Consider the following 20,492-nt stretch of genomic DNA (forward strand, 5'->3'; position numbering starts at 1 on the left):
GCCTGGGCAACAGAGTGAGACTCTATCTCAAGAAAAAAAAAAGCCAAGAGCATAAGCATGTATAGTATTCTATGATATGTATAAAAAGGGGATGGGAAAGGAATAGGTGTATATGTACAGAGATATAATATCTCTAGTACCACAGGCACGTTACTTGCCTCGGAAGTGGGATTCGATGGGTAGGCAATACAATAAAAGATTTTTTATTTTTGAATTTTGCGCTACATAAGTGTATGGTTGGTTAAAACATTAAGTTTAACCAATGTATAACTTGTATAAAAAACACAGTATTTTAAGATTTATACATCCTATTTAGTATTTATACATCCTACAGGATTTTACGATTTATACATCATGATACAATACAATCTCAAAAGATTACATTGTAATTAAACACTACAAATCAGTGTAACAACTTTTGCTATTCCTTCTATTAAAATACCCACCAGTCCACTCTTAAATTTATTATTATATAGTCACAGAATAGAGAACCAGAAGGATCTCAGAAAAATCTGAACCTCTCAATTTATAGATAAGAAAACTATGGCACTGGCCAGGCCTGATGGCTCACACCTGTAATCCCAGCACTTTGGGAGGCCAAGGCAGACAGATCACTTGAGGTCAGGAGTTTGAGACCAGCCTCGCCAACATGGTGAAACCCTGTCTCCACTAAAAATACAAAAATTAGCCAGGCATGGTGGTGCATGCCTGTAATCCCAGCTACTACTCAGGTGGCTGAGACAGGAGAATTGCTTGAACCCAGGAAGCAGAGTGTACAGCAAGCCAAGATCATACCACTGCACTCCAGCTGTGTGACAGACTCTATCTCAGGGAAAAAAAAAACAAAAAAGAGAGAAAAAAAAAACTGTGGCCCAAAGCTAAATAACTTCACCAAAAGGACACAATTAGTAGATGGCAAAGTATGGCCTAGGACCTGATTCCAAATCCAATCTGTTCTCATTTATTTCTTCTTCTACCCCCAAATGGTTTCTTAATTACCACAAGGAGCCAGCAGGTATGGGTCAAGATCCCAGTTGTATCTTGAGAGTACTATGAATGACAAAGCCAGGGTGAGCTGATATCCTACCTCTTGTGGGATACTTTTCAACTCACAGAGGAATCAGAGGGGTAAGGTGTTGCTTCTCAACTGGGTTATGTTTTAGCAAAGTGCCAAGAGGACTTAAAGCCATAGTATAAACATGGGGTGCGAAGTGGGGCTTTCTACAACGTCAGTAATACTAGAAAATTTGAGAAAAATGTTAAGCAACTAAATCAGGTAATTAAAAAGTGTTTTTGTATTCAAACAAACACCAATATATTGTGGCACTGAAGATAAAATATACATGAATATTTAACATAAACTAGACACTTTCATAGAAGTCTCATGCTGGTTCCAACTGAGTCTGATGCAAGGGGCTTAGAAGTACACATGTTCACTCTTAAACTCTTAGGAGCCAGGTAGGTTTGAGAACTACTATACCAAGAGAATTAAAATAACATTCAGAATGGTGGTGGAAAGGGAATAGAGTTAGAGCTACACAGACCTGGACGTGTAGCCTACTCTTGCTACTGTATGACCCTGGATCGGTTACTTAATCTTGAACTCAGAGCCTCAGTTTCCTCATCTGTAAAATATGGTCAATATTACTTAGCTTGTGATTTTGCTTTACATAATATATGTAAAGCAAACAGCCTGGACTCTAGAAAGACTGTAATAAATGATGGTTACTTGGCAGAATGGATGACTTGAGGTCAGGAGTTCACAACCAGCCTGGCCAACCTGATGAAACCCTGTCTCTACTAAAAATACAAAAAACTAGCCAGATGTAGTGGTGCACGCTTAGTCCCAGCTACTTGGGAGGCCAAGGCATGAGAATCGCTTAAATCTGGGAGGTGGCGGTTGCAGTGAGCTGACACTGCGCCACTGCACTCCAGCCGGAAAGACAGCGCAAGATCCTTTTGCCAAAATAAATAAATAAAATAAATAAAAATAAATGATGGCTACTTTAACTATCAGAATCTTTATTTGACTGTCTAGCCATTCATTTGGTTTCAATTTGTGAGAACAAGGTAAGGCAGGCAATATGTATTTATAAGCCCTCCCAACCGGCCACATCAATAAAACAGGCCAATAGGATAAAATTCCCTAACTGATCAGTTTTATACTCACGTATTTCATTTCAAACTTCTTAGCCAACATTTCCACTTCTTGCCTCTCCCGATGTTCATCATTAAATGGGTCTTCTGTATGAATGAGCTTCTTCTGATTCAAGGTGAATGGAAAAAGAAACGGAAGTATCCATTAGTATTACAACTAGTATTACTGTTTATTTATTATTATGTAATGACCACTTCAATTCTATTTCAATAAACATGATCTGAAAGGGAATAAACTGAGAATATAGAACATATGTTATATAGCTATGTTATTATTCAGATACTAAATCTTAAATTTAATCAATGAGACAACTTTTCCTAATACTAACAAGTAAGTCACAAGTATTAAAACTAAAAAATTTGGTTCATAGCAAAAAATACATGCAGTTGTGATGGACCCATATAAACTCCACAGTGGTTTGATGGCTAAGAACTCAACAATCCAAACTGTCTTCACCTGCAAAATGATCATATGGTCACCTCATCCATATCAAGGAAAAAAAAATCCTCAGGAACATTAGCTAATTGTGAAAATCTCACTTATAACTCTAATTTGATATCGTCACTAACAAAGATTAACTGCTTTGATCAGGAAATTCTTCTAAAAGGAGCCTAGATTATTAATCAGAGTCAACACTTAATCATCTGTCTGTAAGTTAACATTGAGTGTGCATAGCAGCTATCGCTCTCTGCTGAGGTCCAGTATAAACAACCATTATATCACCAATATCCTGTCAATGGATATCCATTCAAGGAATACACACTACTTTTAAACAAAGCTAGAAAAGTGAAGTATCTGCAAAAAGATTACATTAGCATGGCTTTCTTCTAGAAGGAGAAAGTGAAAGTTTATTATAAATCCATGATTTAAAACACACACCCAGAGCTAGAAGCCCACATTAGCTATCTATTTATAAAAATAAACAAAACGAGCACTCACATCCTTAAGTCTTCTATTTTTGTATCCAAAAAAACATATATATGGTTTTCAATGCACAAAGATAAAAATACCACTTTTATCCAATTTCAGACAACTATGAAGTCAAAAAAACAAGACTAGATATTTTTATGAAAATAGCATCTTCAGGTAATTAAAAATGAGAGTATACTATAACTGAAATACTGATACAGATTCAGTTGACACTGAAGGGCAAGAAAATGCAGAAAGAAGGAAGATTTGCACTTTGAAATTGAGAAACTTCGCCAGGCATGGTGGCTCACCCCTGTAATTCTAGTACTTTGGGAGGCTGAGGCGGGCAGATCACTAGGTCAAGAGATCGAGAGCATCCTGACCAACAGGGCAAAACCCTGTTGCTACTAACAATGCAAAAGTTAGCTGGGCGTGTTGGCATGCGCCTGTAGTCCCAACTCCTTGGGAGGCTGAAGCAGGAAAATCGCTTGAACCCAGAGGCAGAGGTTGCAGTGAGCCGAGATCACACCATAGCATCCCAGCCTGGTGAAATAGTGAGACTCCGTCTCAAAAATAAAACATAAAAAAAAAGAAAAAGAAAAAAGAAATTGAGATAATTCATCCTGAATTATAAAGGTTGAGACATGATCAGTCTAAAAATCATGACAGAAAATTGTGGACAGAAAGAATACAAAAAAATTCATCACACTTGGAACATTAGAATAAAGCCAGATACTTCTTTAAAGGAGTCACCTTTAGAATCAATTTTTTAAATTATTGTATAAGTAATACATTCATAGAATACTTCACTCCAATACAAGTTACCAATGAAAGGCTGGGCATGGTGGTTCATGCCTGTAATTCCAACAGTTGGGGAGGCCGAAGCAGGTGGATCACCTATGGTCAGAGTTCAAGACCAGCCTAGCCAGCATGGTGAAATCCCGTCTCTACTAAAAATACAAAATTAACCAGGTGTGGCGGCACATGCCTGTAGTCCCAGCTACTCGGGAGGCTGAAACAGGAGAATCACTTGAATCCGGAAGGTGGAGGTTACAGTGAGCCGAGATCGTGCCACTGCACTCCAGCCTGGTCGAGACAGAGCAAGACTTTGTGTCAAAAAAAAAAAAAAAAAAAAGTTACCAATGAAAAACATAAACGTGACCCAAAGGGGGATAAACTAGTAAGAATAAACTAATAAGGAATCCTAGGCACGTCAGGGTATAGCCTTAACCAGAGGCCCAGGTTAAGGACAGTGAGCAATCACCATGCCTATTACAAAGTGCTCCCTCATGTACTGTGAAGCTCAAATACTTACTACAGTATGACCCATTTTAAATGTATAAATATAAACACATTGATCTATATTTTTAATAAGAATCACCTTATATGCCATCCTAAAATATTTTATGTACTTTATATAGGTATCAAAAGTACAGCTCCTATTTTCTCTTGACAGCCTACAAAAACAAATTTAAGAAAATGGTCTCACTTTTCTTTTATAGTTAAGAAAAAACACTCTCCCCCAATCAAGACTAAGCTTTTTTGTTTTTTCAGGTAAAAAAAAAAATCTGAAAATTATCAACTACCCACATGCAAAACTGATGCAGTAATTTTGTGCTTTGATCTTAACTCATCAACACCATTTTCAGGAAAAATGCAAAATATGCAAACAATGAATTACCATGGAATTCTCAAATAGTATAGTTATATTAACAAACTATAATCACTTATTTTTCTTTTTACAGTAAACGTTCAATTAATCATGTTCGCAAATGAGTGTTCTGGTTAACTGATTTTTCTGGTTTACTAAGAGGTAAACCTTTCCTTGTGTATCAATCATTGCCAAAATTTATTTCTAAAATGCACTACTGCTCTTGAGCCAGAAATAGTGACCAAAGTAATCCTTCAGGATAGAGATGATTCCAATGCCTGTCATCACCCTAAACAATCTCAATCACAGCACTGTACTTCACAGAGACATTAAGGTTAAAGGTTTAGCGGACCTGTAGTTTTGTTTTTCCTATTTTCCCAACACAAACTTACTTGATTGTGGTTTCTTCTCATTAGTAAAAAGAGAGCACAGAAAAATTTGATCGTATTCTAGTAAATCAGGGTTTTACTGTTCATGTACTATTTACATGCACCTTAATATGAAGAGTATCCATATGTAACATATCCTTTTTTTTTTTAATAGCCCCACATCTACCATTTTCAGCATCTGGAGCTAAAATCTTATTTTGTGTTAGATGGCTATTTCAAAATTTAGAGCCCTTTCTCTTCTAATTCTTCTAATTTTGGGAACCACCAACTTTCCAGATCAATTCTAATGTTTGCATTTTGCTTTTTGATGGTCTCTTTTCTAGGATTTCCTTTCATGAAACCATGACAATTTTACTTAAACAGATGTTTTCTATGCTTTCTAGCATAACAAGGGTACTCACTAGCAGCAATCATAGAAAAATATGGCAAATCTTTGTTGCAAAGGTAATTATATACAATGGATTTTGTTTTGTTCAGAATAATATGAAAAAGCATATAAGGTTGATATACAATGAGAAAATTGGGCCACTAGACAGTTACACTGTTTAAATAGAGTAAACAGAAAAATTAAATGGAATTATTCCTCTTTCTCCTATGACATGAAAGTAGTAGTTCTGGTGTTAACAAGTAAGCAAAACGAGGGTGTCAAAATGAACTTTTTTCTTTTTTATAATTAAATGATACACATCTATTATTAATTTGTAATTGCGATTACAGCATTCACAGAGACATAATAAAGGTCTTTGTATGTCTACTATGACTTAAATTTTACTTCATTTTGGCAGAATCTTTTAAACTATATGAGTTAATTGTAAGAAATTTTGTTTTAGTAAGAAATTATATCACTACGGAAAGAAGTACTAATAAAATTACATACATTTGTAAAGAGAGGATAATAGTTTTTACCTCATGGAGTTCTGCTGGACTACTAGAAAAACCATGTGCAGGGCTTAGAACTGTGTCTAGCACACAGTAAGAACTCAGTAAATGTAGTTACTGCCACGTATTTTTACCGAAAGATAATGCTTTCACCGTTAATTTATGAAAACTACAAAAACTGCAAACCAATTTAGATTAGCAGCTTAAATACAATTTGTTTGAAAAATGCTCCCATCCAATATTTTTAATACTCTTTTGGGGAAAAAAGTGACATCACATTTCTAAAGAAGAGGACGTAATCAAATGAGTCTAAAGAGCAAAATGCTACGTGGAAGTGACCAAAATGATCTCTCCCCTTAAACAATTCATTTTGGTTGAAGACATTTTGTAATGATTTGACCACACAACATTTCTAAATAATGATCAAAACATTGGCTGGCCATGAAGTAAACAAAATCTAATTGTTCAACATGATACTTAGTGACTAAGTGGTCAGTCATTTTGACCATAAAGGTAGTTGAAGATGAAAACAGAACAAGTGACTTCCGGAGTCCATTAGACCCAAGCTAAAGCAAAAACCTAATAACGGGCATAATTGCTACGCAACAGAGGAAACGGTTTTTCTTTCTTTACTGTCAATCTATCATTTCCCTTTCTAACTTACTTCCGAAGATCCACCAACTCACAACAATAAAAACTACAATTACCCAGCATAACCCCTACCCTTTCTCTATTGTTCACCACTTACATCAAAAGCCTACCTATATATTTTCAATAAACTTTTGAAAATTCAAAGCTGAGATTTTTTTCATCATTCTCCGAAAATTACAAAGGCCGAGTACAATATTCTTCTATAAACTCATGATAATACCCTTAAATAATATGACGGGTAGGTGTCAAATAAAACAAGAGACACCTTCCCATTCAATTACAATATGAACGAACTCCACAAAAAGGAAAGCTAAAAAGGTTTACCAATACCAACGAGAAAAATTAGTAACCAGATTAACTAACCAGATCCACTTCTCTATTCCTAAAGTGGAATCCTTAGTCTCTGAAAACCTTTAATTATTCTTAAATTCCTTCGATTAAGAAAAATATCACAGGCACGCAAGCACACCTCAGCAGCCAAGGCGCCCAGCAAAACAAACAGTGATGAGGATGATACGAGAGGGGTTACACAATCTCTCTGCTTCAGACTGGGGGGCGTGTCCCCCAAGGTTTTCTCTTCCTTTCTACTGGAACCACAGCTGTAGCGCCACAGGGAGAACCCAGCCACACGGCCTGCAGGGCCCCAGGATTTTGTGTGGGGAGCAGAAAGGAAAGAAGGAAAATCTGAGGTTCCGAAAGGTGCACAAGAAAACAGGCTCGGCGAGGCGTTGGGAGCGAGTATCGGGGGTTTGGGGGATTCGGCGCAGCCGGGGGAGAGCCTCGGCCATCGCCGGGAGTGGAGAAAGCAGCGCTCACCGCCCCGTCCACCCCTCCGCCCCGGTTCCCCGCACCCCACCCTCAGGGCGACCCGGACGCGCTTGGTGGGCGTCCCAAGGTGCAAACCAGCTGGGGAAGGCGGCGGGTCCTGAGGCTCCCGGGGTCTGGGGCAGGAGGGAGGAATCTTCTGTACCCGTTGTTCTCCGCACAGCAGCAGCTCCGGGTAACTGAACTCCACGCAGCTCTCGTCGGTGGGGTCCTTAAGCACCAGCTCCAGGCGCACAGTCTCTCTCGGCGGCCGCGGCGGCAGCTCAGCCCGGGAAGCCGACTCCCGCGGCGGGGGCGGCTGCAAGGGCAGCGGTGGGAGCGGCGGCGGCGGCTCGGGCCGCGGGGGCTCCCGCTGCAGCGACATGGACGGCTCGGCGCGGCTGACCTCGCGCTGGGGGAGCGGCTTCTCCCGCGGCGGGGGCTGCGCGTCCGAGCGGGGGGCAGCCTCCCGCGGGGCCGGCGGCTCCGCCCGGGCCGGCTCGCGGTACGGCTGCGGCTCCAGCCGGGGGGGCTCGCGGGGGTACTCGGGCTCGCGCTCGGGCCCCGGGTACTCGGCCTCGCGCCGCCGCACCGGTGACAAGCTAATGAACGCTACTCTGCGCGGCTCCGCCATCCCCACTGTTCTGGCCCTCTGCTTTCGCTCGAGCCGGCGCTCGCTTCGCCGCGCTGCGTGCCTCCCCGCCCTTCCTCTTGCTCCCCGTCGCTTTTCTTCCCTCCACCACCCTCAGCCGTCTCCGCCGACGCCACGGTGAGTGCGGACCGTGCCCCCTTCCCCGCTACTACGTTCTGATGGGATTCACCGCCATCGCCAGGGTCGCCGCGGCCGCCATGTTGGATCCCCCACATAAATAGAAGCAGGCCGCTGAGCGGGCGCATGCGCACAGAGAAGACGCTCGCGTCCACTGTCGTGGCTGTTGCTCAGTTTTCCTCCCAACAGTCTGGAGTCCAGACAGGTCGGCGGAAGTGACGAGAGGGCTCGGCCTGTTTCCTTGGAAACGGAGACGCCGTCTGCACCCTTCCTCCAAGGGAGGATTCTGGGGTTTCCCGAGTAGCTTCCTATTCGCACCCGGAAACCAGAGGCGCTCCTGGAGCTTCCTGGGATGAGCGTTGGGATGCGCCTGAGACCGACCTAGTCATGGCGCAGGGTCTCCCGCGCTGGGTTCTAGGGAGTTGGGCTTGTCAGCTGATTATTCAAAGTGGACCCTGGGCCAAGGTAGAGGGATGCGCTGGCCGTCGTGTATGACCGCCCAGTGTCCCCGTAGCCTTAAATATCCAGGGAAGAAAGGAAGTGCCCAGCTTCAGTCTGACTACCCCCAGCGGCTTCCCTCCGGAAAGCGCAGGCCTCCGCTTCCTAGAACTACTCTGGTTTCCCTCGCCTGGGTGCAGTGAGCGCTGCGTGGGGCCAGGGTCTTTAAATGTTCAATAACGCTTTGCAGTTGGAAAGTTAACAAGCAGATGAAGAGTTCTAGGTTCATTCATAACGCCAAAACTGTTGAAATCAGTAGAAAACTTCTTAAGAGAGTTTGGTGGTATTTTTGGAAACATACTTATGAAAAGAATGCTAAAGGACACATTTCAGGTTGGGGAAGGAATTGATTGGGCACGCCCAGTAGGCTCACTTGTAATTACTTAACTGAAAGTCAGGTTTAAAAGGATGAGAATTATTGGTCATTTTAATCCATTGAATAAAAAGTAAATCTGAGGGCCGGCCCTTCATATCCTGAAGGGAATCCAAGCCTTCTGTTAATTGCATTAACTGGATTAACATTTTTTAAAATACATAATTCTTGTTGCCCAGGCTGGAGGACAATGGCAGGATCTCGACTCACTGCAACCTCCACCTCCCAGGTTCAAGTGATTCTCCTGCCTCAGCCTCCCAAGTACCTGGGATTACAGGGGCCCGCCACCACACCCGGCTAATTTTTGTATTTTTAGTAAAGATGGGGTTTCCTCGTGTTGGCCAAGCTGATCTCAAACTCCTGACCTCAGGTGATCCATCCGCCTCAGCCTCCCAAAGTGCTGGGATTACAGGTGTGAGCCACCGCGTCCGCCCTACCTCGATTAACTATTGAGAGTTCTTTTATTAAGTCACTGTGACGTCACAGACAAATTCTGAGCGGGTTCCGTTTTTTCCTCCCTGTTACTTTCCCTACTTGGACTAATATGGTGATGAAAACTATGATTCCAAAGATCTCTCCCAGCTCTAAAACCCCATCTTTTCTCCTCGGCACCATGTTTTACCTCCATTATCTCCTTCCCTATTGCTCCTTTTCTGATTCCAAATTCAGGTCTCATTTTTGGATTGTCTTAGTGATACTTAAATGACCTTTCTGCCTTCAGTCTCTATTCCTGTCAGTCTTGAGATGGGGTCATATTAATGTCTCTAAAAGAGTTTTTATTATATCGTTCTCTGTCCTGGCTTCAACTTACCTACAAACTGAGTTTTATGTGTGTATACTCATATTCAATATCCTCCACAATTTAGCTCAGAGACTGCAGACTGGTGGTGTGCACCTTCTTCTGCAGGTGCGTTACTTATCCAACATTATCTTCTAACTTCTAACCCACTGAATTTTCCAGTGTTTTGATTCACAACCCACAGTAAGAAATTTTATATTGTAACCCAGAGTGTACACCCGTATATCCGTAACACATATGTGCATATCTGAAACATAAGTTTCATAATACTTATCTACTGCTCAGGATAAAGTAAAAGCAACAGAGCTAATTTAATATAAAAATATTTTATAATACAGTGTAGAAAAATGTTAATATAAATCATATAGAAGCAAATTAGGAAAGATTTTATTTAATGCCAGGGAAGTTCTTGCCTGTTCATAGGTTTATTCCACTCCAGAATTCATGAAGACAGTGGTACAGAAACATCTGGTCCACTGTGGTGCCTGATCTTTTTCTCTTCTAAACTGATCAAAATTAAAAACCCTAGTTCACATATATAGGCAGTCATGAATAGTAATAATATGTATCCATGTTCTGTATAGCAATGAATTATTCTTTAATCTTAGTCCAACATGATAAATCATATCTGACAATCACTTTTCAGTGTAAATGAAGTACTAAGCTGTAATAATTTATTCTCTTCATAAAATTCTAAGTTTAGGCCGGGCACGGTGGTTCATGCCTGTAATCCCAGCACTTTGGGAGGCCTAGGCAGGTGGATCACCTGAGGTCAAGAGTTCAAGACCAGCCTGACCAATATGGTGAAACCCAGTCTCTACTAAAAATACAAAAATTAGCCAGGTGTGGTGGCATGTGCCTGTAGTCCCAGCTACTCAGGAGACTAAGACAGGAGAATTGCTTGAAACCTAAGAGACGGAGGTTGCAGTGACCCAAGATCATGCCACTGCACTTCAGCCTGGGTGACAAAGTAAGGCTCTGTCTCAAAAAACAAAACAAAAAAACAAGTTTAATGAAATTAATTATTTAAATCAATAAAAATGATCTGGTTCACCCTATTAACTGCCCAACAAACTGTTTGAAAAACTATATATTCTTTGTTAAGGGGCAGATTACAAGAAATGTTTTCCATGTTCTTATTTTAAAAAACGAGATTCTGATGTCATGAACCTAAATCAAAATTCACAAATGGTAGCTGAAATCCCGTCAGATTTTCAGCCCAGTACAACGTGAATCCATAGTTATTGTGCATAAACAATTCAAAATTAGTTTATAAAGAAAATGTCAACAAGTCATATAACCATGACACATTATTACCGATGGGTTTCACCATACTTCAATAAGGCACAGCAGATGTAAAACATCTGATAGACTGCTCAGAAAATTAAAGCTATTAGAACTATAAATAAGGAATGCAGGCTGGGCACAGTGGCTCACGCCTATAATTCCAGCACTTTGGGAGGCCAAAGCGGGTGGATCACAAGGTCAAGAGATCGAGACCATCCTGGTCAACAAGGTGAAACACCATCTCTACTAAAAATACCAAAAAAAAAATTAGCTGGGCATGGTGGTACGCACCTCTGGTCCCGGCTACTCAGGAGGCTGAGGCAGGAAAATTGCTTGAACGTAGGAGGCGGAGGTTGCGGTGAGTCGAGATCGCGCCATTGCATTCCAGCCTGGGCAACAACAGCAAAACTCCGTCTCAAAAAAAAGGAGTGCATAAATACAATCATAGCAATGCCAATACATTAGTGCCATTTAAGAAAGTGAATAAGATGTAATGTAAACACACCTGATAGTTCCCCCTGTAAGCCACTTTCCCGCTGATTTATAAAGCTATGGTTCAATAATTCTTTTAAAAAGGACAATTTTTCTACACTGCTGCATATAGTAATTTCATTGTACATTCTTGATTACGAGAATAGTCTTCAAATCCTCTTGCAGAGCTTGACAAATCAGGATTTCTCCAGAAAGTTAGCTTGTCATATTTTCAGCAGCCTTTAGTGCTTTGGTAGTCTTTCGAAGCTCCTTAGTAACTGGTGATACTTAGTTCCTTGGTTATTAATTAGTTCTGGGTCAAGTCCTTGTTCAGAAAGTTGTACACAAATAGCCAGAGTCTCCAGTAAGCCAGTATTTAGAATCTGAAGCAGAACATCCACGGTCTCCCTCACCTCTGATACACTGCTACCGCCCCAATGGTGCTACTACTTGTCATCATGGTGGACAAGGGACCTATTTTAAAATTCTAAACATACTTTTCTCTATAGAGCCAATAATTTCTCTATAAAATTATCTTGCTACACATTCTGGCATAAAAATATTATGCAACTTTCAGTATTAGTGCTCTCAGCAAGCTGGACTGTTACTACATCATGGTCATTATTGCTGTACATATTCTGTGGTAGGTAATACACTAATACTGTGTTTTTGCCAAGAAGTATGGTTTTTCATTTATCAGCTGATTTGTCACCAAAAGCATATGCGTCATACATATTTCTTTTGCACACTGATTGTCTTTTTCCTTAAGATTTGTGAAACAGCTTTCTGAGCTTGGACCTAGTTTGCCAGGACATGACTAAACCAAGAAGTTGGAATCGTGGGTAAATATGGGACCCACTGTGGTGCTTCCCTCCAGAAAATCATGAAGATTGAAATCAGCCAGCATGCCAAGTACATTTGCTCTTTCTGTGGCAAAACCAAGACGAAGAGACGAGCTATGGGGATATGGTGCTGCGGTTCCTTCGTGAAGACAGTAGCAGTGCCTTCACGCAGGAGACTCATTGTCTGGACCTACAATACCACTTCTGTAGTCATGGTAAAGTCCACCATCCGAAGACTGAAGCCACTGAAAGACCCGCAGACGCTCCTGTACTCTTTGAGACATCGCTGGCCTATAATAAACGAGTTAATTTATGTAACCAAAAAAATTAAAAGATATGTGGAACAACTGAGAAATTGTGCCAATAACTCTACCTGCCTCCCTGCCCCTTTTTTGCAACGGAGTTTCGCTCTTGTCGCCCAGGCTGGAGTGCAGTGGCGCAATCATGGCTCACTGCAACCTCCACCTCCTCCTGGTTCTAGTGATTCTCCAGCCTCAGCCTCCCGAGAAGCTGAGATTACAGGCATGCGCCACCACACCTGGCTAATTTTGTATTATTAGTAGAGACTGGGTTTCTCCATGTTGGTCAGGTGATCTGCCTGTGTCCGCCGGACTTCAGGTGATCTGCCCTGCCCAGCCTCCCAGAGTGCTGGGATTACAGGTGTGAGCCACTGTGCCCAGCCTCAGATGTTCTTTTAATTTTGAATGTATTAAGCTTTCATTTGCAGGAAACTTGTTTTTTCTTTTTAGAACAAGAGGTAAAGTCAGTGTTTAATGATAGACTTAACATTTTCTCAGTATTTCCACTATAATTCCAGACCCAGCAGCTAAATTGGAATATGTTTCTGTATTTTTCACTTTCTTATTCCTTTTTTTCTCATAATTAAACAATCTCTTTGAGAGCAGTTTATACTAGTTTGATTAATATATCATAGTTCACACACACGTATATCATATTGATGATGTTTTCCCAAAAATATAAAGTTCTTCAACGGAACCCAGTTGAAAATTCTGAGAGTTTCTTAAATCATTGAATGAAATTCTCCTGTACTTCCTTTCATAAGTCATGGGCAGTTGTGATAATATAAAATTAGGCTGTACAATGTTATCTGTCCAACAAAGGAACCTAGGAGTCCCAGTGAGATCTCAGTGCCTGCAGTCACCCCTCCCTCCCTGTCCTTCTCTTCACCAGCAGCTAAAGAGTCTGTATCCCTGGATAAGGATCAGTGTGGTACACACTCATATTTTCCGTAAGAGTCTTTTGTAATATATTGCATGTTTTAGAAATGCTACTTGTGACCCTCAAAGCTGTTTCACAAGCTTCTAACTGGCTGCAGTCACCAATTTGAAAATTAGTTCAGTCCATTTTAGCAGAGACTGAGCAGCTGATGATAAAGTAATTTTGTTACTAGGAACTAGGGGTAGAGCACACCTGCTTTTTCCAGATTCACATTTCCAAATTCGCATTCCATGGAAATTCATATTTCCATGCGAACTTGGAAAATCCCAAATGCTTTTGTTGGGTAGTGGGGGGCCCTTCAAGGAGGCTGAGAAGAGGTCAAAGTCAATTCCTGTAGAATGCAGAGTCACATATCTTTACTATTTAACTGTAATGCTATCGGGTCGGAACAGGCACTCTTGTTTTGTTTAGCAAATAAATAAATACATAATAAATATCCTGTGAGATCACGTTACTCATCCCTTTTTGACAACATTTGTTTAAAGACTAAATGCCTTGTGAAGATCCAAAAGAAGAGTATCACAGAGAAAGAAAAGCAAGTACAAAGCCTGTGGAGAGAGTGAGCTTGGTGGGTTGGAAGAAAGGTGAGAGTGGCCAAAGTGCAGTGAGGAGGGTGGGCCGAGGGAGCGAAGGGCCAGGTCATGGAATGGCATAAAGAGATTGGATCTGGCCAGGTGCGGCGCTCACACCTGTAATCCCAGCACTTTGAGAGGCCAAGGCAGGAGGATCACTTGAGCCATGAAGTTAGAAACCAGCCTGAGCAACATAGTGAGACCCGTCTCTTAAAAAACTAAAAGTAAGGCCGGGCGCTGTGGCTCAAGCCTGTAGTCCCAGCACTTTGGGAGGCCAAGGTGGGTGGATCACGAGGTCAAGAGATCGAGACCATCCTGGTCAACACGGTGAAACCCTGTCTCTACTAAAAATACAAAAAATTAGCTGGGCATGGTGGTGCGTTCCTGTAATCCCAGCTACTCAGGAGGCTGAGGCAGGAGAATTGCCTGAACCCAGGAGGCGGAGGTTGTGGTGAGCCGAGATTGCGCCATTGCACTCCAGCCTGGGTAACAAGAGTGAAACTCTGTCTCAAAAAAAAAAAAACAAAATAAAAAATTAACCAGGCATGGTGGCACACACCTGTAATCCCAGCTACTCAGGAGGCTGAGGTGGGAGGATCACTTGAGCTGAGAAGGTTGAGGCTACAGTGAGCTGTGATCGTACCATTGCACTCCAGCCTGGGCAACAGAACAAGACCCTGTCTCAGAAACAAACAAACAAACAAACAAAAAACAGAGAGTTTGGATCTTATAAATGAAACTAGAAGTCATTGGGAAAATTTTAAGTAGAGAAACAAACACATTTCAAGAAAGCAGAAGTAGTCAACTAACTTTTGAATGCTACCAAGAATTCTAGTAGGATGAGAGCAGAGAGATAATTCCTGGATTTGGCAAAATGGAGATTACTGGTAACCTTGATATTTTATTTATTTATTTATTTTTAAAATAGAGAGCGGGTTTCACCATGTTAGCCAGGCTGGTCTTGAACTCCTGACCTCATGATCCACCCACCTCGGCCTCCCAAAGTGCTGGGACTACAGGCATGTGCCACCACGCCTGGCCTTTGATGAGTTTTTTTTTTCATTTTCACTTCAGGCAAAGAAGGTTGCGTTAATCATATTTCACAGTTTGTGGCACTGTATCATCATCAGTCTTTTTCTCTCTCTCTGAAATTCCTCTTTATTTCCATTCATTGTGGCTCCAATGGCAAATATTGTACAATTTTAACTCCTTTTTTTTTTTTTTTTGGAGACAGGAGTCTCACTCTGTTGCCCAGGCTGGAGTGCAATGACACAATCTCGGCTCACTGCAACCTCTGCCTCCCAGATTCAAGCGATTCTCCTGACTCAGCCTCCTAAGTAACAGGGATTACCGGTGTGTGCCATCATGCCTGGCTAATTTTGGTATTTTTAGTAGAGATGGGATTTCGCCATGTTGGCCAGGTTGGTCCTGAACTCCTGACCTCAGGTGATCCATCCACCTCGGCCTCCCAAAGTGTTGTGAGCCACTGCACCCAGCCAATTTTAACTTTTTGTATGTGACCTTGTATATATTATTATTCTACATGAATATATTTTAAATTTGTAAATTTATGTATCTCGTTCTGTTTTTTTTTTTTTTTTTTTTTGCTCTACACCATATTTTTAAGATCCACTAATGGTGCTGTGTATAATATATTCATTTTACAAATTATTTTTTACAACTTTTGAGTAGTAATCTGCAATTGCATATTCTGCCTGTTTACTTCCTCAGTGATAGACACTTGGATTACCTCCAATTACCCTCACCACCACTACCGCAGTGCAACTGTGAACATCCTCCGTCATGTGCTCTTTGAGTCTATATGAGGATTTATTTGGGACACAGACCCAGGAAAGAACTGTTGGGTCCTAGAGCATGCATACACATTAAGAGACTATTCTCCAAAATGGTCACGCCAGTGAAGTCAGGGTTCCTGTATCACCTCTTTTTCTCCTACGGCATTGCCACCAATAAATACAGTTTAATTTTTGCCATTCATTATTTTAATTTGCGCTGCTCTGATGACTAAGGAATCTCAGCATCTCTTCATATATCTGCTAGTCTTTCAAGTTTCTTCTTCTGTAAGTTGCCTGTTTATAACAATTATTCATAGTTCCATTATGGTTCCAGTCTTTTTCTGGTTGAATATGCAAGGATTTCAAATCAGTGAGGAAAGCATAAATTTATTCAAAAAACAGCTTAAGACAACTAAGTAATTATCTAGACGAATAAAATTGTATCTTACACCTTACAAAAGGATAAATTTTTAGTGAATAACTGTTTTAACTATAAAAAAGTAGTCATAATATTTGTAGAATAAATTGGCTAAGATTAAAAAAAATTAGACTAGCAAAGGCCTTTCCAGGTATGATTGATAATTTCAACTGCTTAAACAGCATTAATCAAAAGACAAATGACAAAACTGGCAAAAAATGTGCAATACATTTCACAAAGGGTAAGTTTCTCTAATCTATAAAAAACTCATGCTGGGCGAGGTGGCTCATGCCTGCAAATCTAGCACTTTGGGAGGCTGAGGCAGGTGGATCACCTGACGTTGGGAGTTCGAAACCCCTGACCAACATGGAGAAACGCTGTCTCTACTGAAAATACAAAAATTAGCCGGACATGATGGCCCATGGCTGTAATCCCAGCTACTCATCCCTTATGTTATCAGGAGGCTGAGGCAGGAGAATCCCCTGACCCTGGGAGGCAGATGTTGCAGTGAGCCAAGATCACACCATTGCACTCCAACCTGGGGCACAAGAGGGAAACTCTATCTCAAAAAAAAAAAAAAAAAAAGAAAGAAATAAAGAGAGAAAGGAAAAAGAACTAAAGATCAAAGAAACAATAACCTAATAGAAAAATGGAGACAGATATTAACAAATAGTTCACAGGAAAGGAAACATAAGGCTCTTATGTGAATAAAATATGTTCAACCTAAATTGCTGAACCCAATAATATGCGTATTTTTAACTTTGATAAATTGCCTTCCATAGAAAGTACTGATTTATATTCCACTGGCAATACATGAGGGTCCCAATACCCTTGGCAACTTATGTTATCAAATGTTTTAATCTTTGCCAAAACTGATATATTTCCAAAAATGATTTTGGAGTACATTTCTCTTATTTTGAGTAAATCCATGCAATCAAATTCTATGCAATGTTTTAAAAAATTAATTACCAAAATCTATTCTTAAGTGAAAAAAGGAATATGCAAACTATTATTTAGTGTACTACCATTAGGATAAAAAGAGGAACATTTGTTAAAAGGGAGAAATAATTTATTATTTGCATAGGTATGTATGTATATGTATATAAGAATTTATTTTAAAAATCTCTTCGTGTATATTCACAAAATTAAGAGCTGATCTCAAAAGGGACATTATATAGCCCAGTTTTAGAAACAGAGCAGAGACCCATAGATTTAACTATGGAGACAGGCCAGCTGTGCTTGTTTTGCGTTGGTGCAAACTCTGATAGCAGATCATTCGCATCTTTTTTAGGCCAGGCACAGTGGGTCACACCTGTAATCCCAGCACTTTAGGAGGCCAAGGTGGGAGGATCACCTGAGGTCAGGAGTTCGAGACTGGCCTGGCCAACATGGTGAAACCCCCTCTAGTTTTAAAAACAAAATTTAGCCTGGTGTGGCAGCTTGCACCTGTATTTTGCTTTGTTTAATTAAGGAATTCTAGACATACAGAAAGATGCATACAACTTGATGAATTTTACCCTTTGCACACATTCCTTTAACCACTACCCATTCAACATGTATAGGATTTCCATCGGCCAGGCACGGTGGCTCATGCCTATAATCCCAGCACTTTGGGAGGTCGAGGCAGGTGGATCACGAGGTCAAGAGATCAAGACCATCTGGTCAACAAGGTGAAACCCTGTCTCTACTAAAAATACAAAAATTAGCTGGGCATGGTGGTGCGCACCTGTAGTCCCAGCTACTCGGGAGGCTGAGGCAGGAGAATTGCTTGAACCCAGGAGGCGGAGGTTGCGGTGAGCCGAGATCGTGCCATTGCACTCCAGTCTGGGTAACGACAGTGAAACTTCATCTCAAAAAAAAAAAGAGATTTCCATCACCTCTAAGGTCCAATTTTCCCCTTTCTGGTCAGTATGCTTCCAGAGATAACCTCCATTCTGACATCCATCACCACAGATAAGTTTTGCCTGTTCTTGAACTTTATGTACATGGAATCATGTAGTATGTCTTTATATATTATGTCTGGCTTCTTTCAACACAATGGTTTTGAAATTCATCCATGTTACTGCACATCATCAGTAGTTTATTCTTTTCCCTGTTGTATAGTATTCCATTTATGAATATATCACAATTTGTTTATACTGTGAACTTATAATGGAAATTTTATGTACTATTCAGTTGTTATGCTTATAAAATATAATTTTATTTCATTAATGTTGAACAATTCCCTCAAGCAAAACGTGTTTTGTTGCAAATTGTGCTAGAAGTAGTGAAATACTAAACTAATAGTAGATTTAGTCTTGTTTGTTTGTTTTGAGACAGAATTTTGCTCTTGTAGCCCAGGTTGGAGTGCAAGGGCATGATCTTGGCTCACTGCAACTTCTGTGTCCCGGATCTAAGTGATTCTCTTGCCTCAGTCTCCCCAGTACCTGGGATTAGAGCTACCTGCCACCACGCCCAGCTAATTTTTTTTTGTATTTTTAGCAGAGGCAGGGTTATGCCATGTTGGCGAGGCTGATCTTGAACTCTTGAACTCAGGTGACCCACCTGCTTCAGCAAAGTGCTGGTATTACAGGCATGAGCCTGTAATTTAGTCTTGAATATGCTAAATTGCCACCATGCCCAGCCAACTTAGTCTTGAATAGCCTGGGGGGCAGAGTGAAACTGTCTCAAAAAGAAAAAAAAAGAAAACCATGCAAGATGCTTTGTTGTAAAAATGTGAATTACAGTGATGGCTTATCCATAAAAATGGATGACAAAACGGTTTCAGAAAGGACAAAGATCCAGACAAGTTACTATAGAAGAATTAAAGAATGTTGCCCTATTTTCCCAGTGCTTTGGGAGGCCAAGGCAGGAAAATCGCTTGAGGTCAGGAGTTCAAGACCAATCTGGGCAACATAGTGAGACCCTGTCTCTACAAAAAACTTTTTAAAACTGGCCGGGTGTGTTGGTGCACGCCTGTAGTCCTAACTACCTGGGAGGCTGAGGTGGGAGGACCAGTTCAAGGCTGCAGTGAGCCATTATCATGCCTTAGCACTCCAGCCTGGGGTGACAGAGTAAGAACCTGTCTCAAAAACAAAACAAAAACAGGACCAGACAGTTTCACAGGGGAATCCAACCAAGTATTTATAGAAAAGTAGGTTTAATATTATTTTAAAGTAATATACAATAGGTTTAATATTATTTTACAGCATACATAATAGGAGAAAAACTTCCAACTTCTTATTATGACTCAAGCAAAACAGATTCCAATACTGGCAAAGACTATAACCACAAAACAAAACAAAAAGATATAGACATTTGTCTATAACACTGTACGGAGGCACTACTTTTCATCTTTCAGGTTGACACATTTTAAAAATAGCTAATACTGCGTTGCTGAGCATGTGAGGAAACAATCAGTTCCATTCATTGCTGGTAGAGATGGAAATTGGAAAAATCTTCTGTATATGGCAAATCAGCAATATCTGTCAAAATTACAAATGTTCATACCTTTTAACCAGGATTTTCCACTGCTGTGAATTTATCTAAGAGCTATAATATTTTGTATGCTTTGTTTCTCTTGATTGCTTAGATAAAGGCTCTTCTGTTTTATTAGTTCACCTTTTTTTCAAAGAACCAGACAAATTCATTAATTTTATTTTATTTTTCTTTGTGGCGTCCTTATTTTACTTATTTATTTATTATTATTATTTGAGACAGAGTCTCGCTCTGTAGCCCAGGATGGAGTGCAATGGCATAATCTTGACTCACTGCAACCTCTGCCTGCTGGGTTCAAGCAATTCTCCAGCCTCAGCCTCCTGAGTAGCTGGGACTACAGGTGTGTACCACCATGCCTGGCTAATGTTTGTATTGTTAGTAGAGATGGGGTTTCACCATGCTGGCCAGGCTGGTCTCGAACCTCTGGCCTCAAGTTGATCCGCCCACTTTTGCCTCCCATACTGCTGGGATTACAGGTGTGAGCCACCGCACCTGGCCTTATTTTTATTT

At 40.8% G+C, this 20,492-nt stretch overlaps 1 protein-coding gene across 15 annotated transcripts in view; it reads right to left on the minus strand.

Moving 5' to 3' along the window:
• UBN2 (ubinuclein 2) overlaps positions 1-9,532 on the minus strand; it is a 104,447-nt gene extending 94,915 nt beyond the window's left edge. For 7 of the 15 annotated variants that reach the window (XR_013524221.1, XM_035254613.3, XM_035254612.3 and 4 more), the window contains exons 1-2: positions 7,608-8,320; positions 2,171-2,263 (exon numbers count right to left, since the gene is read on the minus strand). Coding sequence is in view for 14 of the 15 variants with exons in the window: in XM_035254613.3 (XP_035110504.2) it covers positions 2,171-2,263; positions 7,608-8,075 (561 nt within the window). In the remaining variant the exon portion in view is untranslated. Of the gene's footprint in view, positions 1-2,170; positions 2,264-3,892; positions 4,027-7,106; positions 7,495-7,607; positions 8,321-9,446 lie in introns of those variants that run through there. The other 8 variants (XM_078343643.1, XM_035254615.3, XM_078343642.1 and 5 more) reach the window with 5 other exon arrangements.
• Between the last annotated feature and the right edge of the window lie 10,960 nt (positions 9,533-20,492).

This window comes from Callithrix jacchus, chromosome 11 (genome assembly GCF_049354715.1).
Source record: "Callithrix jacchus isolate 240 chromosome 11, calJac240_pri, whole genome shotgun sequence".
Taxonomy (NCBI): Eukaryota; Metazoa; Chordata; class Mammalia; order Primates; family Cebidae; genus Callithrix; species Callithrix jacchus.